The sequence below is a fragment of the Mchenga conophoros genome, linkage group LG22 (assembly GCF_057382185.1).
Source record: "Mchenga conophoros isolate Kocher_MC1m ecotype Shallow Benthic linkage group LG22, M_conophoros_male_GT1.1, whole genome shotgun sequence".
Lineage (NCBI taxonomy): Eukaryota > Metazoa > Chordata > Actinopteri > Cichliformes > Cichlidae > Mchenga > Mchenga conophoros.
This window is the reverse complement of record NC_140546.1, coordinates 38,513,296-38,540,147: the sequence shown is the minus strand read 5'-3', so window position 1 is coordinate 38,540,147 and position 26,852 is coordinate 38,513,296. Positions and strand designations below refer to the sequence as shown.

The 26,852-nt window shown below is 39.3% G+C and overlaps 2 protein-coding genes across 4 annotated transcripts; one reads left to right on the top strand and one right to left on the bottom strand.

The window, feature by feature from the left end:
- Positions 1–81: 81 nt before the first annotated feature.
- Positions 82–20,087, bottom strand: LOC146549917 (regulator of telomere elongation helicase 1-like). The gene is made up of 29 exons (XM_085262958.1): positions 19,863–20,087; positions 18,415–18,604; positions 17,462–17,555; positions 16,877–16,958; positions 15,408–15,468; positions 14,702–14,777; positions 13,278–13,362; positions 13,046–13,111; positions 12,147–12,303; positions 11,829–11,867; positions 11,667–11,739; positions 11,400–11,497; positions 11,216–11,271; positions 10,901–10,972; positions 10,612–10,693; positions 10,291–10,423; positions 8,762–8,875; positions 8,167–8,207; positions 7,575–7,660; positions 6,705–6,782; positions 6,477–6,554; positions 5,146–5,292; positions 4,891–5,006; positions 4,584–4,707; positions 3,938–4,103; positions 3,515–3,654; positions 1,682–1,892; positions 479–616; positions 82–362 (listed from the first exon to the last, which is right to left on the bottom strand). Exons 1-29 carry the CDS (start codon positions 19,962–19,964, stop codon positions 349–351), a joined length of 2,919 nt encoding a protein of 972 aa, XP_085119084.1. The 5' UTR covers positions 19,965–20,087; the 3' UTR covers positions 82–348.
- Positions 20,088–20,222: 135 nt separating this feature from the next.
- Positions 20,223–26,270, top strand: LOC146549916 (uncharacterized). 3 transcript variants are annotated; one of them, XM_085263253.1, is made up of 9 exons: positions 20,223–20,695; positions 21,936–22,244; positions 22,331–22,505; positions 22,608–22,691; positions 22,794–22,939; positions 23,559–23,678; positions 23,773–23,917; positions 24,254–24,423; positions 24,601–26,270. In XM_085263253.1, the coding sequence occupies exons 2-9, from the start codon at positions 21,946–21,948 to the stop codon at positions 24,695–24,697; spliced, it is 1,236 nt and encodes a 411-aa protein (XP_085119379.1). In that variant the 5' UTR covers positions 20,223–20,695; positions 21,936–21,945; the 3' UTR covers positions 24,698–26,270. The 3 variants fall into 3 exon arrangements, 2 of the variants coding, with proteins under 2 accessions (XP_085119379.1, XP_085119378.1); XR_014890540.1 differs by lacking the exon at positions 20,223–20,695 and having other exon boundaries at positions 21,555–22,244; positions 24,246–24,423; XM_085263252.1 differs by lacking the exon at positions 20,223–20,695 and having other exon boundaries at positions 21,555–22,244.
- Positions 26,271–26,852: the final 582 nt, after the last annotated feature.

Below are 26,852 nucleotides of genomic sequence, written 5' to 3'. Positions count from 1 at the left end.
AATTTATGGACCTTTTTTTTTATACAGTAGTGATCATGTTTTGAATGTTGATTCCAAGACAGCTTTTGTCTGTTTGGCTTTTTGTCATTTTAATTGTCTTTCCAATTTGCCAGAACACTTCTCCACAATCACTGTCCACATATACATACATACGTTCATAAGAACACAACTCTGAAGCCAAGCTGAGGTACGGGAGTCACTGAATGGCTGGTTTATTTTATTGAACGTTGAAAACATTTTTGTAAAGTTGTCCTCAAATGACAAGTCATCTTCTCTGCTGGAATAGGAGACATCCTGGAAGAGGTGATACGCCAGTCTGACATCTTCCACCCAAATGTCATCTCCAAACTACTTGGACTTGTCTGTGAGTAGATACACCACAAACTATAATATGACATCCACAGCAGGCATTTAACTAAAATTTAACTTGATCTGTTCGCACAAGAGCACTAAGTAAATATCAGATAATGTTTCTTACCGTTCTGCAGCATTACTGTATTCTTCCTATCCTTGGACAGAGTGTGATCAGGTTTGTATCCACAGCCCTGCCTTGCCATCTTCTGGCAATTTTCATCAAACCTCTTTTTGTGGTGTGGGCGAACAAAGTGGTAGAGGCCTGTGACACAAGGCAGCAATAGCAATCAACTACAAACTGTTTTAGCAATATTCCACTAACACACTGTTATATTGGTGCGAAATTATGACTTTGACATTGTTATTAGTATTGTGTAAATGTCTGATAATGAATACAGATATATTCAGTTTTTTAAAAGTAACATTGGTTGAGGGGTTCCTAAGCTATTGTGAAAAACTGGGCAAACTACAAAGAACGCAATGATCCTATCCACAGTACATAGTTTCATTACGTATACATATTATGGTAGAGAAATCAATTTAAGAAAAGACTGGAAATTCATATTGACCAACTATGATCTGCACTGTATCCAAACATGCCAGTTCATCCAAGTTGAGGTGGGCAAGCCATGGTCAACATGTATGAAGGCTGAAATTAAATATGGTGATGTTGATGGGACAATTTAGGAAATCACTGACTGCAAGAGATTTTTACCCAGTTATTAAAAACAATCCATGTTAACAATTATCCTGGTTTGTAGTGCCGACGTGGGAAATTTTTCTATTTTGTTTTACTATTGTGATAGGTATGAATGTGCAATTACAATAAAGAGTTCTCTCTCTATCTTGAATTAAAGCTCATTTCATCTTTACCATTTGGACAAAACACAACTTTTACAATTTTGTACTGTGCATGACCAAGTTGAAAATCAAAATCCCTGCTTGTTTCAATAAGTCAATGCATTCTGCACATATTTCAACTATTTTGCTGGCGTGAGATTTTAAATAAACAAATTAATATTAAAAAAATAATAATTTAAAATATTTCATTCAATTCGAAAGAGTTGAAAAAAAGATAATGACTTTAATGGATTTGTAAATAAGTGAATTGGTTAGACACATTTTACCTAGAGAGTAATATGAACTACTCGTAAATCTAGAAAACGTGTTCCGAGTTCAGACCTGTGCAAAGCAGGTATACTTCATAGATGTAGGTGAGAGAGCGTACTCTCATGCCTCCAGTGAGTATATTGTCATTCTTAAAGTCTCAGTGTTAACCAAGTGAGGTATTTTTGCAGCTATTAATTTATGACAGCAGAAGATTTACCATGTAGGAGATTCTGAGTATTAGTGTCTTTGCCTAAAAATGCGGTTTCAGTCAGCAGGTGATTCAGGTCATCAGTCTTTTTGTAGGTGTGCAGCGCCCGTATGATGCGGTGACAGCAGACCTCACTCAGGGACTTCTTCATGTCCGCCAGGAATGTCTTAGCCCTGCTGGGTTTACGTTCTTGAGACAAATCCTCAGGGACACCCAGCTTCTTCAATGACATTAGAAGAAACAAAATCTGAGCAGCATAAACTTTTTTACCACTATTTTACAAGTACAGAAATCAATCAAAAACTAAGTATACTTCCAGCTCTCAAGACTGTCTTCCACGTGCTTACATCTCTCACTACAATTCACAATGTTGTCTGAGAACATCACAGTCCATGGAGACTACTGCCTGACCTCATCTGTCAACCATTAGTACTGCAAACAAAAGTGGCCCAGATCAGATCCCCATCTGTCATTCCTACTGCACACCTACTCATGTATCTGGCTCTTACTCTGACTTATTTCTGCAGTACCATATTTCCTTTCTTGGCATGCTACCATGTGAGGTCCAAAAAGACACAATGCGAATACTTCTGACCTTCTCTATATACCAGATTAGGCTTAACATTATGAACCCTAACAGCTGAAGTGAAGAAGATTGATTCTCTCTTCATCATGGTACCTGTCTTGGTTTATATTAATTTCCAGTTTGCAATGGTCAGTATCTATCAAAAGTGGTTCAAGAAAGAAAGTGTGTGAACCAGCGACAGGGTCATGGGTGGCCAAGGCTCACTAATGAGTAAAAACTGGCCTATGTGTACTAATCAAAAAAAGCGACTGTGGCTAAAACTGCTAAAAAAGTCTTGGTTGATTCTGATAGAAATCTGTCAGAATACAGAGTGGATCACATATAAGTATGGGGCTACATAGCTTCAGACCAGTCAGGGTGATCATGCTAAGCCCTGTCCACTGCCAATAATAGGTAATTAGAATTGAATTATTTTTTTGGGTCATATTAATGACCCTCTCAAATGCCTTTTTGTGTGGCATGGTGCAGCTAGAGAACCATAAACAGATGCAGCATGTGAGCACACTTTCAATGGAGCCACAGTAGAAGATGATCATTACTTGGATGTTACTTTGAGATGTAAATTTTGCATAAACATTGTTGCAGATCATGCACACCCTTTCATGGAAATAGTATTCCATGATGGCTAAGCAAGATAATGTAAAATACGTTCAAAAATGTTTTGAGGAACACAACTCTGGCTGCAAACATATTGGTGCCAGATAACCCAGACGACCTTCAGAGGTCTTTTGGACTGTTTCGGAAAGTAAGGACAACCAACACAATATTAGGAAAATGGTTATAACGTTATACCATACTGGCATACTTCTCTGTTAACACTCAATGCAAAAAACAAATCTAGTTTTCGTGCCTTAGCATACCTGAAACAGATTGGTATATATGCACCAAGAATATATATCTTCCTTAGCTGCTGGTATATCTCATCTACTTTATCCTGCTGTAGTTACTATAGTTCTGCACATCCTAAATAACTGTACCAATATCCTTCTTCTCTGAGCGATACTCTCACTTTCCAAGACTATGTTAAACAATCTGGTTAAATTTTCACTGCTCTCCCTCCTATACATCTCCATACCTCCACAGGTATGTCATTTGTACCAACTGCCTTTCCAATTTTCATCCTCTTCAAAATCTATAGTAATCCCCCCTCACACATACACACAGACACACACACACAATTACTCACACACTTTGTCTGTTACTCATGATGTGAATTAGTACTTCTTACACTGTGACAATGTCAGAAAATGATCTACCTTTTGCTCTCGCATGTCCTCTTCAATGGTATTGCTGGCTTGCTCCAAAGCATCCAGCAAGTTGAGTGGTCTCCTGTTATTGTGCAGCACCTCATACTGATTAAGGAAATTGGCCATGTCATTGGCTCCATTCTTCTCATCTGATCACAAAAAAATAATCAAGGACTCACATTGGGGCAGCTGTACATTTTAAAACTAATATTTGCATTTCTGTAGGTTTCGGTTTAACTGGCTTTTAGTCACTTCAATTTATACCATTTATTATTGAACTCATTGTTTCTAATGTAGTTTTTCTCCATTTAAACTCAATGAATTGTAAAGACATTCTAGTGAAATATATCTGGTATAGCAAAAGCACACCTTGATCTTTAATATGCTAAAACGAAACATAGCAAAACATCAAACCACATCCATTGTACTAACTGAGTCTCCTCCTCTTCAAGCTGGGAAGGTATGTGTCCAACACCTTGGCCTTCTGGGTGTGAGAAGTTTGCAAGTAGCGGCGAGAAGTGGAACTGGAGGACTGAGTGTCTCGTGAACACTCAGTCTCGTGGTTGTGTGCTGGAGCCTTCTTCCCAACCACAGGCCTCTTAAATGTTTAATGCACACACTGTCAGTAGAAGCTGACCAACTGACCTGCAAACAACTTTCATAAAAGCGTCTACACATTTTACTGCACATGCAATGATATGATATGTTAGCCGATATTTATTATTAAAAGAATCCGACAACAAAGGTTGGCATGGTGTTACAAAAACCCATAACTCTAACTTTATTATAAAAAAACTGGCAGAAAAAACTAGAAATCAAAGTTCATTAAAAGTATATTTTGGCGAGATAAATAGTGCCATAGACATTAATGAAAATACTCAAGGTAAATATTCACATTTTTAACTACTCTGGATTTTTTTTGTTTTAAATCACAACTCAAGTTTCCTATCTTTTCAGAGCTTAAAAAACCTACCCACAAATCCGGATTACCAACAGTACTATTAGCTGGTTCCTTAACAAAACTGAATAATGAAAGAATTTGCAGCATTGTATGAACTGTGCAGGTGCGACTACCCACCATTTTTTGTGCAGTCCTGAAGAACTGAGAGACATCACGGACGACATTGCCAAAGGTGTCATAGAGGCGCACATAAGACCTCACCCATGATGGAAGCATGGCCCGGGTATCAGCATTTTTAAATCTGTTGGGAAACTTTTCATTTTAGTTTAAGAATACTTTTTTATATTTTCAATTAATAAGGTGAACTAAGCACTTAATTGAGAATTTTTTAAATGTGAAGCTTCGGAGACACTGTCTGGTATAGTGGAGAATGTTCCCTCTTGTATGATGTTACTTAATTAAGTAAACGTGGTCTATATCTGACCTCTGATCACACAAGAAGATCGCTCCATAGTCTTCCTTGTGACGAATCACTCTACCAATGGCCTGATTCACAGCTCTGAAAGCCTGCTGTCTGTACCAGTCTTGCCCTGATAAGTACTGTTCACACACATACACACACACACACACACACACACACACATACACACACACACACACACAGAAATCCAACTACCGTTATACGACCAAGCAATCCTTTAGTGTACCTCAATAGTTAATTTTGTTGATTTTCTTTCACCTTTTGCCCTACAGAATTCTTTTGATTCATCTCATCCAAAAATTGCATTTTCAGGACAACGCGAGGGTCTTTTTTTGGAGGGAAAGGAAGGCCAGTAATGATGACACCCCGACCAAACATGTCTGCAAAATCCAGACCCTCGCTCGCCTAAGACAAGAAGATATAATTACATAGCAGCTTTGAGAGAAAGTTTTTGTGTAACCCTACATTAAAATGAAAGAGAATCCTAACTCCATATCTACGTTTTCTTAAATGTTTATCCAATTAGTCACAGCCATCATAGAAAAAGAGGTAGGTTGCAAAATGGAAAAACAGCATAAAACGGTTAACAAAGAGAGATATTCATGTCACAAAAATGAACAGTCATTCCCAAAACATTGTATGGTAATACACTTGTAAACAAAAGAAAAAAAATTGCCTGATGTTGACACAAGAGGACAAGGGTACCAAAGATATGACATGTCCTTTGAATATCATATACAATTGTGATCAGAAGTTTATGAACACTCATCATGGGTATGAATGTCATGATTATTTTGGGCTTCTAATGATTTCTTTCAACTGCTCTTTTTCCAGGTTGAAATGGTTTTACAGCATTCATCTATTATGACTTGAACATTATTGGATGCACTACTTTAAATTAATTGAGATTTTATATTAATCGCACAGGGTCAAAGGCATATAATAAACTCAAATATCAACAGACATCCACTTAAATCTTTCATAAGGTCTTTGTCTTTCAAATTGATGAGGTCAAGGCCATTGTGATTGTGATTTATTACAGCTGGAAGTTTCTCTTTGCAAGCATAAAAAGGACAAATATTCAGAACAACATGAAAGTCCAAGGAACTCAGTTTATGTAAATTGGGAAGGTCTCTTGGAACCATTCTGAACTGCAATTCCAAGATCATTAGTTCAAACAACTTCAATTAAATACAAGATATTCAAATGACTCACTACTTTACCATGCTCTGAAGGGGGGGACTCTAGGATATCAACAACTACAACATTTGCAGGTGTCCACATAGATAAGCCAAATGATTTCTGGAGAACAGTTTTTTGGACCGAGAAAAACAATGATCGAGTTGTTGTCCACAATTACAAGGTGTGTTTGGACGAGTAAAAGTGAGGGCTTAACACCTAACAACACTGCACCAACTATCAAGTATGGTACAGATGGATGATTTGTACGAACATTCATGATCATGATGATTGTATGTAAACTTCTGATCACAACTGTATACCCACACTATACAGCAAAAGTTGGAGCTGAAACATGACAACAGAAAACATTGTAGGACTTTTGCAGAGTCCATGGACAGCCTCCTCACCTTCCCTCGACACACACCAAAGAAGGCTCCTCCTTTGGATCGGGGATCATTGACTTTGGTGTAATAACCATCAATGACCTAGGAATAGACAGAAAGAAGCTCAATTTCTTTCAAATCTTTAGATTTTTATAACTATAAAAAGCTTAGGATATTTCTTCAGATGTGAAATGTTTAAAGAGGGGTTCACAGCCGAGTGATAAGACACCTAAAATATAAATAAATACTAACTTCATTAAAGGTGCCCTTCTCTGTAGGTTCAACAAACATGGGCTTTAACTTCTCAATGCGGTTTGCATGTCCAGTAGCCTGGTGATAACACATATACACACGCAGGAAATTACTTTATACAGTAACATCTTAGATTGTTATAAATGATTAAATTGACTGTGGAGTACCTCACTTAAAAAGAAAGAAAGAAAGAAATGAGTTCATACTGGTTAAAAGGCTTTTTACTTTTAATTATTACATTTATATTTTGATATCTTTACTATTTTTTAAAATATGCACACTGTACCCTTACGCACCCTGATGGCTCCCCGCCCCACCAGCTTATCGTTGTGGAGGGGTTTGTATGTCCCAGGTATCCCAGAGGCTAAATTGTGAGGGGGCTATTTGCCCCGTGGTAGGGTCACCCATGGCAAACTGGTCCTGGTTGAGGGGCCACACAAAGAGCGATTTAAAAGGCCCCTGGTAATAGAACGTCAAAGGAACAGTTCCTACTACCCGGGACAGGGTTACCAGGGAGAATGCTGGACAGACCACGTGAACGTAAGGGTATAGTTAGAAGTCCACAAAACTTTGAGAAGTTTTGTGGACTTTGAGAAGGGTGTCTGGCCCATTGCTCCGGGCCATTCGATCCGTATACGACTGTTGCAAAAGCTCGTCTGCATGGCCCATCATCCACTGGAAACAATAGCAGAGTTGTCTGTATATTAAATTTCCATTAAATGTATTTCTAATTTGCTAGACAATACAAAATATAATTCATGGAGAAAGAGAACACAAAACATAAAAGTGACTAGAAAAGCTAAAAAACAAAAAAAAAAAAACCCAAACCCTTATGGTTTTCCACAGGTGATTCTGCTGAATTACACTTACCCTCCAGAATTCCAATGTTTTTTCCATTGAAGGAAAGGAAGGGAAAAATACTAAGAGTCCATGAGGAACCAGACGACTCAGGTTGGCTGAGAAAAGAACACAGGTTACAAAACTGTATCACAATCAAAACCAAGGTAACAATTAAGTTTAAAATCCAGGCATCTGTGAAAATAGAATTTATGAAATTTAACAGAGTTAAAAGTTAGCAGAGAGTTAGCTTGCTAGTTTCCACCTAAACATAGTACGCCATGTTCTGATCGAGAGATTTCTAAAAAGAAACATTACAACATACAGCCGAAGGATGGACGCTAACTTTTTTTTTTTTAAAATGGGCTTGTTCAGATTGAATAGAACAAGATAAAAGCCTTAAAATGTGTTAAAAACACAACAGCCTCAATAAATGCAGAGTAGTTTGGGCCCGGAAACTGGGTTCAGGTACGTCATCACTTAATGAAAAAGATAATAAGCAATATGAAATAACCATGAAGATCAGAGCATTAAGTTAACAGTGTTGCTGATGTCAGTAAGAAAAAAAAATCTCCTTAGAAACAGCAAAACCAAACAATTTCAATACTGTATATTGTGATCTTACCAACAGTGTTGCCTAAAGATGCCATGTTTTCAGGAACAAACCTGTGACAGAAATTTAAAGTTTGAGTTTAGCAATCAAGTAAAAACTTCACAGTCAGAACCAATGTAGGTATATATTAGTTCTGTCAGCGTTCACACGTTAATCTGGCGTTAACAGGCTTAAACGCGTTAAGGCAGTCCTCACAATTAACATGAAAAATATTTTAACGCACTCAATCCATCTGGAGTGCAGAATATAAAACAGTATGATTGGTGGGGTGTTCTTTCTAATACTTATCTTGCAATACAAAGTGCATAGAAAAGACTGTTTTCTTGAATTAGTATTATATAAAAATTAACTAAAGTCTTACATACACATAAAAGGATTTAACTTGACTTTATAATAAATCAAAACATGAGAAAAAAAATATCGTTACACAACGATAATTGACTCCAGAAGTCAGAAAAACTAGCAAATAAATGAGCAAATTATAAGTTTTGCCATGCACCTTAATTTGTATTTAGGCATATGGCAAAACATATTTCATTTCAAACAACTGCAAATTTCCAAAGTGACCTGTTAGAAAGTAATCATATGCTAAAAAAAGAATACTGACCTTCGATCAAACGCTGAACTTAAGGGCACTCCATCTGGGCCTTGTGCAATGACGCCCACAAAGATCTGGTCGCGCTCAATCACATGGCTGTTCTCCAGACATACTGGGAATTCTCTGTAAGAGTAGGAGCAGAAACTCACTGTGATCAAGTTTTAGGTTTACCCCGCTGTCCATGCAGCAAACAAAAGTTTACTAGTAATGCTACTTCATATGATACTTCATGATGAATTTCTATTCAGTGAAGGACAGAAAAATTGGAGGTTACAACATTTTCAAAAAGCATTACACTTACAGAAAACCATATATGTTAGATGTATTAGACAGAATTTTTTGAAAATGTAAAGATAAAATGCCGCAAATTCATCGGCATGTGTCATACTGACTAACTCCACTCTCAAGAATCCTGCCCATATTTACAAGCTGCTACACTCGTCACTTTAAATAACATCAAGGTCAATTGGCATTCTCTTTCGAGGATGCCAATGTTCACATTTTGGACAGAGAGGACAGATGGTTTGAAAGAGGAGTGAAAGAAGCCATCTATGTCCACTGTGAGCGACCATCTTTGAACAGAGGCGGGGTTTACGACACCAACTCTCTGCCATCTATAATCCAGTTTTGAGATCCTTCCCAGACGCCTTAACGCCCACTTACATCCTGGGCCATCTGACCTCAGGAATTCGCATGATAAGGTGGGGCCAGGTTTCACAATGAACACACCCGAAACTCTGGCTGATTGGGACCCACACCCAGTTTCCCACCTTGGCTCAGGCGACTAGAGGATCATCAGGGGGTCCTTTTGTCCCTCTGTGGGGGGAAACTCCCACTAGGTTTATATCTGGGACTCTCCACCATTTGACCTTAGAACTGAAGAAGCTTCTCGGATGAGAGGTGAAACGTCTTCAAGCAACTTAAAGAAGTCCAGACGCTTTCCTTTGCAAGCTCCTTTGACCATCATGGTCAATTTAACTCTTTCAACTGTAACTTGTAAATTTAAATTGTTATTGATCCTTTTACTTTAGTCATAAAGTGTGTATTTGTTTCTTACTCTTCTTATATTTATTGTTAGTCATTTGCACTGCATGGAATTGGAGCCTCATCGTCTTGTCTCGCTATATACTACACTGTATATAGCAGAGATGACAATGCCTTTGGATGCTAACAAATTGTTAGAGGATTACATAGATCTGTGTATTGTCAGAATCATTCTGATTTATTCATAGACCATGTCAAACAAGTTCTCCTGGCTATAAAATGAATCATTAACTTTTATGTTGAGCATCGTTCAATTGCTAGAAAAATCAAATAATGAACAGAAGATTTAAATTATGAGATAGTGAACAGTTTCTACATCAAACAGCAGTTCACTGTAGAAAGGGTTTAATTCTTCTGTTCAATGTTCAGACTAAACAGGTATAAAGGTGATTGTTTTTTTTTTTGTTTTTTTTATTTTAAAGTAGTTGCTACTCAAGCTGGTGTGGGAAAAATGTAATTGTGCAGCAGGGCAGTCAGAGTGACAGCTAACTTACATTCTCATCTCAGATGTGAAAGAAGACAGGGGCGATAGGGTACCACTTGTCAGAATGATGCAGCGAATGCCTTGATTCACCAGATCTTGCATACTGAAGGCCGGAGAGAAGCACCAGTAACTCAGAATATTTCCTGCAATTTCCAGAGAAACACATCACATTTACCTGTAGTACGAATCTTTCATACACTAATAACGATTGAAACTATAACTTTTAACAGGGTTCACACTCTAGCGGAAATATATAAATGGTATTAATAAAATTCATTCTGTCAATGTGGATCCATGTAACACAACAATGCATCAGGTTGTGCACCGTTACCTTGCTTTTTTGATGAACCTGAAGCCCACATATCAACACTATGTTTTTTTGAGTGAATGCTGGTGTCCCGATGGATATGAACCTGAGCCGAACAAATGACAGAAGCTCATAATTAGTTATTTAATTTCCAAGATTTCTTTTTAAATTTAATATACCGGAACAATGGTGATAGTTGTGGCAAAGATATGCTACTTTTAGCTGGTTCCAATATGAACACGAATTGTATCCCCCCCCCCAAAAAAAAAGAAAAAAGAAAAAAAAGAAAATTCCATTGACTTAATGAACATACCTTAAAATGAGCCGTGTTGGTTTCCATCTGGTGTAGTTTCTCCTTTTCTGACGGTTCACCACAAAATACCAGCTGAAATAACAAAACAAAGGGGAACCTTCAAACATGCCACAAGGTGATTAAATAACTACTCTTTATACAACGAAGAGTAATGAATTCTATAATTTTATTGACTGTCCTCAATCAAATCTGTTAGGCCACACAAATAATATGGGACCAATGCATATTAATTTTCACTCAAAAAGACAAAAATCCCCCCCCCCCCAAAAAAAGTTTAATATTGACCAAATTCTTTAATAGCCATACAAAGTGTACCTGTATGATATCAGAAAGCTTCTGGAGTCCACTAGTATTGAGAAATATTCCTGGCTCTGAGGAGAAACATGCATCAAACAGGTCATTTGTTAATTAGTTGCACTGATCGGTATAATAAAACCAGCCAATGTTACAAATGATAAATGATGTGATAATGTGTCTAAGCCAAAATATGATGCCTTACGTTGTGCCAGGTATCCAATGATGTGCTCCAGAGCTTCATAGACTGCTGTCTTGCTGCTGAAGGTCAGATTAGCTTTTTCGAACACCTCATAGATGAAGCTAAGACACAACATAGAGACATGCAGTGCTTATTAGGTTTATTATAACAGTTAAGATTCAGAATCATTCTCTCAGCAGCTTTAAGTGAGAACCCGCACTACGGTTAAGGTACTAACTACAGAGACATTCTATGACCACACTTTATTTGTTCTACCATGCTGTCACCTACATTCCAGGTTTGGTAATGCCTTGATCACTTGGATCATAGGCATCAATGGCAGCTTCCAGATCCAGTAGTATCTCTGTTAAAGCAGAAAATAAGTTTTGAAAATTAACTCTTGTCACAAACCAACAGGACGACTGACTCCGCAATACTTTAATAAATACTTACGTTTGATTTTTGCAATGGTGGACAAACCTAATTTGAAACCTAAAACAAAAAAAGAAAATATTAAAAGACGTGCAGCTGACAATCCTTTACTTGCTTTACAAAACAACAAAAAATTATTACTATTAATAATTTAATAAGGCCAAGGCTAAACTAAGGCTAATAAAGTTAGTGAAGACTTAAAAGGTAGAAGTAAATCCAAACTTATACAAGTAGCCCAAAATGCCATGAAATTTATACATAACTATACTATATTCCATGGAAAACTCTTTTAGAAACATGTATATAACCTGAGAAATTGAGACAAGTAGGTTTTCTTACCAGAAGCGGAGGCTTCTCCATGAAAGTCTACATTCACAGAGTCTCTGTGGCTGATTTCTTTAGACTGCTCCACAAGCAGCCTGTCCACAGCATTAATGGCTGAGGCTACATCGTAGGGAGTGAGATCAAATGATGTTGATTCTTCACATGTCTTTTCCTGCAAATAAAAGAAGTAAAATTTCCCGGAGGGATTAATAAAGTTTTATCTAATATAATATAATATAAACATTGCTACCCCAAATTGAAAGGTCTGCAAACGTTCTCTTCATGTTTGAAAATGGAATATGTATCAGCCTATAAATAATAGTGATCGCACCACATTGTGTTTTATTTATTACAAATTGTTTGTAAAGCTTAAGTAACTGGAAATTTTAATACATTTCACTTCAACTATTATGGCATGATGATGACATTAGTACTTTAGTATGCCCAAGAGTACATTTCATACAGGAGTTTGAATTTATGTTTTTTAGGTTCTTTAATTAATAAAAGAAAATATTTGTTCATGTTTAAATACTGTACACTGAGCATTTTGTGAAATTGTAGATCTACTGTAATCAATCACTTGTAATGCACAGTAATGACATGGGATTTATTAAAAAATGCATTTTTTTGTGAAGCTATGCTGTTCAATATCTGGCTTGCAAAAGGATAGTTCATTAATGTGAATTTGTGCATGTACTTGTATTTCTCTACACTAAAACAAAAGGAAAATCTGGAAGCATTTGTTTTAATATGTGCTTAGGGTTTGAGCAGCCCAGCGGTCTTTATTTAGGCTCTATGTGGCATACAAGTTAAAATGAATTTGAAAGCCTTAGTAGTGGGTCACTTCTGGTCTTCGAAGCTTTAATTTAGTTTACTTAGTGAATACATTTAACAAAGGAAAGATATAACCATACCACATTGTGAGCCTCGTCAAAGATAACCACAGCTCCATTCAGGTCGATACTGAGTGCCTTACGGCTCTGTGGAATGGAAAGACGGAGAGAGCGAGAGAGTGGCAGTTGAATATTAGGATTCATGGAAATTGGAAATGACAGTGCCAATCATAACACTAAAGTCTCTTTCAATGCTCAATTATGGTCACATATATCATCCTGAGATGTAATGAGGATGGATGACTGAGCTCACCTTTGGATCTAGCAGGTAGTTGTATGGCATAAAAATGACATCTGCTTCTTGTTTCAGTGAACGAGAGAGGTAGTAAGGACAGACTCTGTGGAAAAATGTGCAAATCCGAAATCAAATACATGAACTTCAAACAAAAACAGACCCATCCTGATAGCTGGGTCTAAGTGTAGCCAGGCCTATATAACATCTTACATCCTGCTACTGTGTGTTGGATAGTCTCCGGGGAGCCATTGCACACTCTGCAGTTTCGGTCCTGTGCGCTATGGTTGACTCCTGGCTTTATTGAAGTGGTGCTTAGGGCCTATTGTTGTGGTGCCACAATCAGAGCCTCTGTGCTGTCCTTTAAGCCAGCCTTTGCTAGTTGCCATGTCAATGGTGCGTGTGCTAGAGGGATTGTGCATGACAATTCCTTATCATGTATTTGAGTCACCCAAGCAGCTCATCTCGGGTGGCCCATCTTGCTAGTGTCTTCATGGATGCTGAGGGTTTCATCCTGAACTCACTAATCACCTTGCCTCTTTCTATTGGTTGGGGTGCTGGAGTTTGGGTGAAGATCTCTATAAACTGTGAGGACACCGTATGTCCTGATATCAGTAGCCTATATAAGGTGTCAGTGGCCATTTTATTATTTCGGCTATGGTACACCCAGGTACTTTTAGATTGTTGATTTGACCACTCTTATTTATTTTTGTTTTCGACCTCTGATGGATTTCTTTGGGTTTTTTCAGCATTATGATGTTTCTCCTTCAATTGTATTGATATGACTTTGGTCCTTGTATTGAAAGTTTTAGTGAACTGATACAAAATACAAATTCAACACTTTGATCAACTCTAGATCTTTTTTCTGCTTAATTTGTCATGAAATGATGAAAGACCAGTCCTTACCTGGCCATGAAACTGTCTATCAGTCAGTTATCCAACTACTTTTAAACTGCTAAAAATAGAGGACGATGCATTAAAAATGGCTGCAATTCCTAAACGGTTAACACCAAATATCTGTTAAGCCCCATTCATTTTGCAAGTCACTTAACCCACTCCACCCACTATAATGAAATGCCTCTATTTTGTAACATATTTATTGGGTCACCTCACTGTTCCAATCAAGAGTTCAGCTTAACTTTAAGTTGTGACCCATCTATAGATTACCTACAGGGGTTTCACACTGGCTACAGTTTTAAAGGGTTTTGCTGGACAGCGCTAAATAGCATCTTATACTGAAGTAAAGAGGATACTACTAATCAAGTGACTGATTAATAAAATACTATTTGATTCATTAGCTACTATTAAGACAATACTTTGGTGTCACACAGAGACATACCCACCTGCCAATGCTGATTATTTCTTACCAAAGTAAGAAAGTGCAGAACAGAGACTTATTAGTGAAACAGAAATTTACAAAAAAAAAGAACACATCAATTACACACCTCTGCTTGTTGCCAAATTGGACCAAATCCTCCACATCAAGGATAGAACTAACAAAGTCTCTATCAGTGCTCTTTTCTAGAAGAAAAAAAGAAGATCAAGCTTAAGATTGAGTATTTATAAGATAAATTGCTATAAATCACTGATGGAATAGAATAGAATAGATTAAACCTTTATATTCCCAGAAATTAGAAATTTGGGATGGTTACACAGCTCTTATAGCAAGACAGATATAAACACAAGTAGTCCTTTATACACAAGAAACCAAATTCATATGTGCAGATAAAAATTTACAGAGAGATGTATAAAAATGACACGTGTCAAGTTTCCTGTTTTCTATCAAATGGGGGATTTTTATATAAGTTATAGAACGGCGTCATAACAAGTTATTATAATTTGCTATCCTCGAAGTAACAAATGCATGGACCACATTCTCAACATAACAATTTTCATTCAAATTTTTACAGCCACTAAAAGCAGGCAGTAGACATTTCATTAATATCCACATTTTGGACATTCCTGGACTTCAAACTTCCTCACAGTAGTACGTGAGGCCAAGGTTGTGCGATACATAGAAAGTTATTAGTGTTGAATAATATAATATTTGAATGATATATGTAGTCTGTACAACACAAACAAAAAAGGTAAATTACATGCTTTTCTAGACTATTATGCTACACGGATATAGTCACTCTGTTAGACCATTACCTTCAAGTTTTTTGTAGTAGACACATGACCTGGTGGAAACTTTTCCTCTGCACATATGAACCTGAAAAACAAAAAAATTGATTCCACAATAAGACAAAAATCACTAACTATCTACCCATAACCCGTTACTTATCATTTTTTTTCCACCAGCTAGCTCATTGGCTCATTTTTAATAGTACACATACAGACATTAGAAAGGATAGCGTCACATATGTCTTTTATGCTTTATTCCACACACAGTTAGGTATTGCAAGTTATATGTAGACTGGCACACCCAGGCACCATAAATCACTGGAGAAGAGGAGACCCGTCTCTGACCTTTGGGACTGAGAGGGCCTGCGGGGCGAGGCCTTGGAAGGTGAATCTTCATGTGACTGTTACGTGAAAAACACGGTTGAGACACTCTTGTTGCAGATGAAATAACTATTTTTTGACATGCTGGTGAGGTCTTGTAAGATGCCCAAACCACCTCAACTGGCTCGTTTGAATGTGGAGGAGTAGCCTACTTTAAACTCTGAGAAAATTTACCCTGGATAGGTTTCCCTGTTTGACACTGAACAAGTATAACAAGTTGGTAGAGGCACTATTGGCACGCAGTAGAAAGACAACTACTAGCAAATGGCCTGAGCCCACCAAAATTAGAAAATTGTCATGATGTAATGTTGTAAATATTTAAAATGTAGAAGCAGTAGACACCTATTGCAGCATAACTAAGGGAGGATTCAGGGTCACTTGATCCAGCCCTCACTATACGCTTTAGAAAAGAGGAAGGTTTTAAGCATGATCATAGTCTCCGTCTCCTGAATCCAAACTGGAAGCTGGTTCCACAGAAGAGGGGCCTGAAAACTGAAGGCTCTGCCTCCCATTCTACTTTTAAATACTGTAGGAACAACAAGTAGGCCTGCAGAGCGAGAGCGAAGTGCTCTAATAGGGTGATATGGTACTACAAGGTCATTAAGATAAGATGGGGCCTGATTATTTAAGACCTTGTATGTGAGGAGCAGGATTTGGAATTCATGTAAAGGGGCTGGTGTGGTGGCCGTTGGTTTCATTGAGCTGCTTCCACAAAAATGAGGAATTCATCTTGCTCTCAGATATAATAAAGCTCCACCGTCTTGAACTAGAGCGGGCGATAGTAGTGCTTGTGTTCCTGAGATCTAATGCACACTGAAGGCACCACACCAACCAGAACCTGCAGCAGGTGGAGAACTGATTTTATAATGCTACTGTTGGCGGCTGACCAGAACAAGGATGAAGTTACTGTTTCGAGTGGAAGTCCAATAGAATACAGTTGGCACAACTGATTTTTGTTCTTTGTGAATGTAGTCAAACTTTAAGTAGATTTTCCTCCTTTTTTTCAGCAGTGAGCTTGAAGAAATTCACTGTTTTGTGTTTAAAACAATTCATTAGACATAGCAGTTAAAACATCCCATTATATTTATATCTCTAATATTGCCTTTATAACTTACTTTGACGTGGTTGCTCTTCTGACACATGACGTCCTGGTTAATACACAACTGCTCTCTTGAGCCCATCACACACACCTTTGGGCTGAATCGAAAGAGACATGGGAGAACTGGTTTACCACAAATAGCCAAAAAAACCAGAACAGACAAAAGGTGCTGCACTCAGTAAGACTTCAAAATGATTATAGCTTATGTAATAACCCTTTAAAGCACCAGTAGTATTTGGTTAATTGGGACTTGTGTGTTGCTTTTTGAGATCTTTTAGCCTGTTAAACTTTGTCAGATACATTCTGTTATTAGGTTTCAGTTATCAGGCCTGAGTGTTTTTTTGTGAAACTGAACTCATTACACAACAAAACAAAATAAAAACGGTAGCTATTGTACCATTCCAGGATCAAATTCAGCTATACTAAAATGTATACTGTAAACCTGGTAATTAAAATTTGTATCTCCCTAGTATATACTAACAGTAGGGGTTTGGTGTCCTCATTACACCATGATCACAAAACCTATTAGAAATGTTGTTTTATATTGTGAATAGCTGTCATTCAGACAATCATGCATGATCAAAAAGTTAGAAATGCTTACCTGTATGAAGTGTTCTTTAACTCATTAATAACCTGTGTAAGCTGAGAATGTGTCCTCGTTGCATATATGATCTTGGGGACATCAGTGTAGTAGGCTTGACAACAATAAGAAAAGACAATTAGGGCTTTATACGTTGCTGAAAAAAATTAACTGAACACTTTTTAACATAGTATACCATCAAGTCAAACTTCTGGGATATTGGGCCTCATTTACTAACAGTGTATATGCGCAAATCTGTCTTTGAAGAAATTTGAGAATTTATGCAATGATCCAAAAGAACACAGACAATACAGTTTGAACAGATTAAACAGCTGAGCAATAAATATGCAAAAGTTGCAACATGATGTATATTCTAAACTTCTATATCAGCCTTCTGTCCAGATTGACATTTCTACAACAGCTGTTTTCCCAAAGCGAGAGACTGAGCACCTGCCACAGCTATTAGCTGTGCTACCACCTCATGGAGCCCCTGAACACCAAGCTGAGCAGCCTCCTACATCTCAACCATTCTTTGTACGATTTGAATGCATAGCTGAAACATGGGGATGACAACCCATCTTGACAGGGAATGGAAGAAGGACATCCTACCAAATATTGACTTACAACCTTGTTAGAGTAGTACAAATGCTGTCTTGAAATATGTAGAATATTTCCATGTATGTTTGGAAACATTACATGTTTGAGTGAATCGTTAAATCCTATTTTCCTAACAAAATATAAAGTGGTTTGAGTGCTCAAAAAGAGTAGAAAAGCACTATAGAAGAAGCAGTCAATTTACCATTTATCAAAATATAAAGAAATCAGTGCTAGCTCATTTTCTATTGCATAGCGATGTAAGCACACAGCATGTCTTCGTAGCTTATATCCTTTGCGTTTTTGTATATGTATCTGTTATTCTTCTTTGACAAGTAAAATTACAAATGACTCTTGATTTGCAGATGATACAAACATACATGGTTTGTCACCGTCAGCTGTCCCCCAGGAAGACATAGGTGTGTTTGGAAACATCTCCTGGCCCAGCCTCTCTGCCATCATACAGGTAGACATGGTGTCCTTGAAGTTCTCCCTCCAGGCCAGGGTGGCACACAGCAGGCACAAAGTCTTACCTGTGCCTGTTGGGCTCTCCAGAACCCCATTGACTTTCTGAAATAACCAGACAGGTAAAGATATACATCAAATAAAATAAAATAAAAAACAAACGGAGAAAACCCAAAAACACAAATTGTGATGGTAACAACATTAAAATATTAGAGACTTCCAGGTATTAGACTACGCTTTTATGAGCAAAGATTTGGCATTGTGGAGAAAGATCTCCCTTTTAGCAGAAAGAAATATCTAGCAGATCAGGTTCATAAAAGGGCAGATATCTGCACAGATCAGTTAAAAGGTAAGGTGAAAAATAAATAAATAAATAAAACAGCACAGCGTGTGTCAAGATCCATTAGGTGACAATTGTGTACAAGTTTGATCAAACTCTGACCAGCACTGTAGAAGTAGAAATTCTTGTGACTTGTGGCTGATATGTGGATATACACCTTGCAATTGCATAAACTGATCAGACCTTTGGCCAGATGTGTAGTGTGGTGAGAAGTAGAAAAAAACTATCAGAGAGAGTACACAACCACATGTTTAGTGCAAAACTGTCTCGGGAGCCTAACATAAGGATGGTTCAGGTTCAGTAAGCTTTCACTGCCAGAGCAAATATTTTATGATTGAAAAACATTGTAATCATTCATACACATGAAAAGGCAGATTTTTAAATCAGTTCTTGATTAAACATCGGGGGTATTTGAGCTGTTTGTCAGCTGTCAAGAGCCAGGGTAAACCCAAGACAAGTCAGCAGAGTGCTATTTATTGTATTACATAGAAACTGTAAAGAAATTCTAAGGACAGGTCAATGACATGAAGCCTCTTTTGTCATATGTTTTTTTCCCCATTATTATCATTATATTGTGTGAAGCTACATTTTGGACAAGCAGACGTCAGACGGCTTGTCTTTCGGCAAATGGTAAGCATGGTGGCTTCATGGGGCTTTGGAGCGTGATGTCACGGGAGGGGGTGTGACTGCCGAAGTGCCATTTTAGCAGGCCAAACAAAGGGCTGAAGGAGCGAAAGCATCAGCAATGGCTCGCACTTAATGTGTTGTTGGTTGTTAAATCGCACGATCGGGAAGGGAATAAGCTGGAAAATCGGCTCTATTTTTATTCTTTCCCCACCTGGAAGCATCATGAGGGAGCTCGTGTATCAGATGTTACCAAAAGAAGTCATCTAGCCTGGATAGCAGCTGTGAGACGAGCTGATACTTGCAAGAAATGTGTCAACTCCAAAGCCCAGCAGCCATGACTACTCGGTATTGCCCCCATTTCCATCAACAGACATACACATGACAGTCGATTCTTACCTCCTGAAGACATTCGATTACTTTGTTCATGTATGCCTTCTGAGATTCATACGGAGAAAAGGGGAAATTCACTGTCACTCCCCTAAGAGTCAGCGAAGGCATCCTGTCCTCTGACGATTTGTAGAAAGCAGTTCCCAATCGCGCCCAGTTTTGTCAACGCCTACGTAAGGACGATCGCTATTGGCTGTCCAAGAAGTCGCGAGATAACTAATCCCATAATTTACTTAATTGGTCCTGCCTGAGCATTTGTAACAGACACTGTAGGAAAGAGAAATAACATTGTGGAAGACACATAAAGTGAGTTAAAAAAAAACAACCTAAAAGCGTTTAGAATACATTTTGCAGCGGAAGTATGGCGTCCCGCTTGCCCTTCACAATAAGAGCATTATAGCGGATTATAATGGGGGACGCTTTTATTTTGTATAACTACCGGAAGTAGTTCCTGTGTACTGACGCTAGCTGGGTAGCTAGCGCCGCGTCGCTTAAAAAGCAGCCGGGCTTGTCTTAAACTTAAGAGGCTGACACTCGCTAAACCACCCGATCGCTCGCCAAGCGACTGTTTCACACTGGACTTATTTTTCGTTAATATGGGCCGATAATTCCTTTATTCTAGTGGTATGCCGGGAGTGGTGCGGCCTATTCGGATTAACGTAATGATGACACTATCAACGGCGCGCGTCAGTCCGCCCCTCCTCCAGTTTGAAATTGACCTTAGAAGACACCGTAGCGTATGCTGGACCCGCATGCATCTGTCCACCTCTCCTACGTTTTGAAATTGAGATTTGAACATCATTTTCTGAAGTATTCGGAACAACAGTGTAAGGTTTGACAAGGTAAGTGTATCGCTCTCTCTCCGGTTTAAAATTTAGCTTTGAAAGTGATTTTTTAATGTGTCTGGGTGATTCTTTGTCGTGGTCATGTTCGGCAGATGCTAACGCTAGTTAGCGGGTATTCAGCCGAGGTCTACAAAATGATGGTATCTACAAATGAGGTATCTACAAAATGATGGTGTGGTTAGCACTTGGACGTCACTTTATTCCAGAGGTATCGTTTGTAATTAAAACTTGTAAGAAGCGAAGTGATTTTTTTCTTTGTATGTGTATCTTGGCGATCGCGATTATTTTCATGTGACTGGGTGATTCTTTGTCTGTCGTGGTCATGTTCGGCACCTAAAGCTATTTAGTGGATATTAAGCGTCTCCCGGTTTGAAAGTGATTTATTTATGCGTATGTCTCTCTGCCTGGATTGGAATTTATGCGTGTTTGGGTGATTTCTTTGTCTCGTGGTGAAGCTGGATGCTAAAGCTAGTTAGCGGGTATTCAGCCGCGGTCTACAAAATGATGGTATCTACAAATGAGGTATTTTAATGAATATTTTAATGCAAGTTTCCTGTTTTATTGTGAAGGTCCGCGTCGTATGTGAGTGTGATCAGTTTACGTTTCCCCTGTCCCGTCAGCCCAGATTCCTCCCAGCTGTGTTGCCCTCCTGTCTCTCAACCCCTGATTACTGGTGTGTGTATTTAAGCCCTGTGTGTTCTCCTGCCTGTTGCCGGTTCGTCTGTGTTCCTCCGTGTCAGTCTGTGTAACTCCGTGTCAGTCTGTTACCCTGTGTTCCACGGAGTCCTGTTCCTCGTCTGCGTCTCTCTGCTATTCATCATCCGTTGTCATATGCTCCCAGGTCTGTTATTTTAGTTCTCCCAGTTTAGGTGTCTTTAGTTGTTTGTTATGCCCCACTGTTTGTTTGCTTCTACACCTCTGTAAATAAAACCACCGGTATCTCATCCACTGCCTGCATCTTGGGTCCTCCTTCTAAATCCACACGGCTCGCCTCGGCAGCCGTGACAGGTTGAACATGTAAAACTTGCATGTGCCATTCTCCTCATTTTTAAACTTTAAAACTTGTTTTAAAACTTTTTTTTCTTTAAGTTTTTTTGGGGGGGTGGGATGGAAGCAAAGTTTGTGTGTGGATGTATTGTTGTTGTTCTTTGTTTGTTTTCTCATACTATCAAAATAAACTAAATTGGTATGCAGTTTTTCTCTCTCACTTTCTGCCTCTCACTCTTTGTATTTACAGTGCAAACAAGATGGAGAGAAACGTTGTCTACTGCCTGCTTTGTAAAAAGCCGCAACAGTCCATTCGCACACACCTGAGCAGAGTGTGCCTGAAAGACTGCACACCACAGGAATGTGAGGAAGAAGCTTCCAGAGCCATTGCTTCACAGAAGCTGTTTTCTAATGAAGGTAGAGTCTGGAACTTCTCAGAGCTCCAGGAGTACTGCAAGGATGAAGAATCTTGCATTAAACTCTGCACTCGCCTTCAAACACGTGGATTTATCATCACGAACAGTCCCCAAGCGTTTTCGACAGTTGTGCCAACAGCGAGGTATGATGACCTTATTGCCACTTCCACATATTGGATGACACATACAAACTTTCAATAATGTCTTACCTCTGTCACATTTGCAATAGGTCTGATAAGAAGGAAATTCTTGCCGTGGCCAAGAAGGATATTGAATATTTCCACACAAGACTTTCTGGCGGTGATTGCATCCCCACATATGCAATGACTACCTTCAGACAGTACTGCGAGGCCATCCTGATTTTACAACATGGACTGACAGGAAATGCTGTTCAAGAACTTTGTGTAAGTGCGCCACCAACAACAAAAGTGCACGATAAGTGAAATGACAGCTGATGTAAGTCTGTATTTCTTTAAGCTCCAACGCCTTTTTTTTTACATACACAGGTAGAGGACTGGATGGCGCGGAAAGCAGTAGCTGATGGTGTTGAGCTGAGTGGTAACTTGAAGATAACCAGCCAGGAAGAACAAGTAAGTCATTCATTCTCAGCAGCGACTCTCTTCTTGCTCTATAGGCACCTTGTGAATTGATTTTATGAGATATTTAACATTGATTCCTTTTTTTCTCTGCAGTTGTTGGACTGCTATTTTAGGAACATCCGTCCAGTGTCCTTGCAAAATCAAATTGCTGGCAGCGATGACAGGGGCAAGTTCTTCCTAGGAGAATGTGGGGTCCCACTGTCCAACCCATCATTAGATGTAAAACGCCTGAAAGCGAGGTGAGTGCTTGACCTAACTGGATCAATAGCATATTAAGAAAGATTTGTTTCTTTGATCTGACAGAGAAACCCTAACCCTGGACTCATAACAGTCAGCCACATATGTTGCTGTATGTCAGAGATGTTCGCCCCTTGTATTTTGGTTTTTTCATCTCTCTTGGCTCTAATTAATTTGCATGCATTAAAAACCACAGATACCTGAGCACTGAACCTGGGGATGCTATGGCTGAGTCAGCATCAAGCTCAGTAGAAGCCTCTTCTGTTGCATTGCTTTGTTTGTTTTGTATGTATTTCAGAATGAAAATACTTTTACCCACCTCAGCCTGCACGTGTGCAGATGGCTTTGGACAAGGAGAAATGGCACACCAACAAGCCCACTGTCAATGCCATCTTGCAGGCCTGGGTTGCTCCGCAGCCCAGTATACAAGACAACCAGTCCCTCATGACACTTAAAAAGTTAACGGCTACAACAACGGGGAAAAATTGTTTAAAAAGAAGCCTTGCGGTGGATCCGATTCCTCCCACCCAAATGTTATTTAGGTGAAAATAAAACTGCCACCGGACACGTTTGCTTGAGGAATCCATCAGACCAGACCACCTCCATTTTATGAACCCACAGAACCCTCCCCATCCAGCTCTCCCCTCCTCACCCCTCCTCCTCTCCCATCCTCTGTGTGGAAAAAACCATGTTTCAGAACTGTCGGATGTTTATGGACGGGGAATCCAAAGAGTTGCCTTGGTATGTGCAAATACCTTTTACGTAGCCCATCTCAAATTACGTTAAAAAAAATAAAGGCAATTTCAGAATACCTGTCTCCAGCTATCCCTCCTAGGTCAACAAAGGCACCCATCTTCCACCATGAGCAACAGGAAGGCCTAACCCAGAAGAAGCCTAACATGAAAAAACAACATGATCTGTTACCTTGTACAGACTGGTGGAGATCGGAGATTTTAACGAGGAGTGGCCAGAGACAAACGGTATGTAAAATCCACCCTGAATGAAAGAGCTGAACCTCGGAGGAATAGAGTACAATCGGATGATCCACACTTTTTTTATTAAAGTTTGCAAAATTTACAGACTTATTAAAGCGGTTGATCATCAGAAAAATGTTTCAGAAGACTGTTATCATCAATCTCTGAATAAAAATAACCACAAATTTAGTAACTTTGATTAAACCAGCTATCTCAATAGAAGGACACAGACTCTAATTGAGGAGATGCTAAAAACTCAGCTCAGAGATCAATTTTTATCCTTCATGACTATTATAACCAAAGCATAGAGTATGAGTTTAAAATTTGTTTTCAGTTTTCTAGAGAGGCCCCTTTGAGATGGCAGCATCCTGGGAGAAACGGAACCTGGGCCGCCGTCTCCAGCCCGAGTCGTTGGACCAGAACCAGGCGGTGGTTATAGCCGAGCTAGCAGACTGGAATCCAGCTACCACACCAGCAGTGACACACCCAGTAAACCAGAACAACAGCCACAGGTGAGCAGGGAAACGACACAGCTGAATAACCGTGTCAACCCCTCACTGAAACAATACAGCTTTGAGTTACACTCACAAACCTACACAGATTGAAACCTTGTGTGCAGACCTGCCTCCAAACAAGAATAACAGAGGACTCCTCCTCTTATTGTCTTCCTTCCTCACCATCCTCACCAGAACGACAGGTCTGCACTCCAACGAGAGACCCCAACACACAGAGGAAACTGCAGGACTGGAATCTTCATGTGAAGAAAATATCTGTGATCATCGGTGACTCCTATGTGCACAGACTCCTCCGTCCTATAAAGCAGAGGGGTACAGATCGACAGATTTCCATGAGCGAAATGTTGCCACCCGGTGAGGCCCAGTTGGAGAAAGCACCCTGTGGAAAATCTGGTTTTATAACTTTGGACTGAATACCAGTGATGGAGCTGAAAATGGGACTAAAGGCAGAGCAGTCAGCAATCTTTCTAAGGCCCTTATCTGTAAAGAACAAGCCACAATGTTGGATCTTAACAACTTTATTACAGGTTTAGATGAACAGATTCCTGCACTTCCTACTGTGATATTCGGCACAGAAGGACAACATTCACTCGACTAGTAGAGCAGCAATGTGTATGTTAGAACAGTGGAACCAGTGTGTAAATGAGCCATCCCCATAAGCCTTGAAAAGTGGGAGGACTGATTCACCTTTCTTAAGTTCCAATGCTCAGTAGGTCCTTTGGACAGAAATAAGTTCTTCTTCTTTCAATAATTGTTTATTCTGTTCATTATAGAATCAGCTAGGCTCCAGTGGTCAGGAGAAGCTTCTGCTATATGAAGCTGTTACAGTGCTTTTTGTTACACTGAACGAGAGTAGTTTTTCTTGTTGCTTGTTTGATCTACTTCCATTTAAAAGATTATAATTACTGAAGTGAATGTGTTTTCAGATAGTTTACAGTGCCACTGAAGCTCCACTCAACCAAGTGTGCCTCAACAGTCTGAAATGAAAAGATTTTTCTTGCTTTTTTATAAAACAATATAATATAAAATAATATAATATAATATAAAACAATAATTTTGGATGTTTCTTTCGGCTCTTGAGGTGCCCTCATTGAGTGGGGTTTGCCCAGTATCCTCGAGGGTATGTGAGGAGCCTTCCATAGTTGGGTTGTTTGGTTTTTACCCCAGCAGCCATTCATCTCCATCTCAACAGTTCATGACCAACATGCCGTGGCTGCCCCCTGTACCTGTTGAGTACCTGTACCCTCATCCACTGGAGCCTGGACCTCCAGCTGATTGCAGCCACTTCAGTGCAAGGAGGAGATGCTTGCTTTTTGTGTGACTGTCTGTCACCCTTCCCTTTCTACCCTAACCCATTTTCCACTCCAGCTTCTACCCGACCCGGTTCAGACCCCTCCTCAGTCAGGGAGGGGTCTGAACAGACTGTCGCAGGATTCTCATTAATACAGGAAAGAAGGGATTTGAAGACGAGATGAGGACTTTTAGCAATTCCCTCCCCCAACCAAATCCTAACCTTAACCCACCATCCAGTCCTGTGCCCCTTCTCTCCTCATACCGGTACCCACAGTTCAGACCCCACCTCAGGCCCCTTACTGCCTGAGGAGGGGTCTGAAGTATTTTCCAGCCTTATAAAGAAAGGGAAGGCTGAAGTGGCAGACTGTCATGCAAAAAGCGAGCATCTCCTCCTTGCACTGCTTACAGTCAAATGACAAAATATATGAACTCTTTTTAAACAGGAAAAAGGAAGAAATTGTACACCAGAGGGGGCAAGAAGGAGAAAACTTGAATATAAACTCAAAAGAAAAACTGCTGTTCCTTCCCTCCCCCAGAAGGCAATAGAATATCATCATGTTAAATGCCACTTTTTTTGGGGGGGGGGGCTTTTTTTCCCATTCAGATTGCATGGTTTAACATGCTATGCTTTGAAGTTCTTTGTGTTTCAATAAACTCCCTGTATTTACACAGTACTGCATTGACTTATATTTTCCCAGTAACAGCGGATTACCATGGAGCGTACAGTTTTCAGTTGAGGTTGTAGAAGTCTGGCAAAGCAAAAATAAAAATAATAATAAAAAAAGCTGTTTAGATCCACAGCTCAAAAAACTCCTACGAGGGCAGGAGGATGCCACCTTTACACAACATGACAGTCAACCTCTACCACGGACGCGGAGTCAGGACCCGCTGTTCACTTTCAGTCCAAAAGTCTGGAACAGCAAAATCAGTGACTTCAACTTGGTGGGGAAAATGTGTCACGGTCCCCGTGTCTCTCTGGTTCGCTCACGCTGGCTACAGGTTTTGTTGTTCTTGTTGTTCGTTTTTGTTTTCTTTGTCTCTCCTCCTCCTCTCTGCCTGGGTGGAGATCCTTACGGCTCTCGCTCTTGGCCCACGCACCTGTGTGATTGTGTCCACCTGCTGCTGATCTGGCT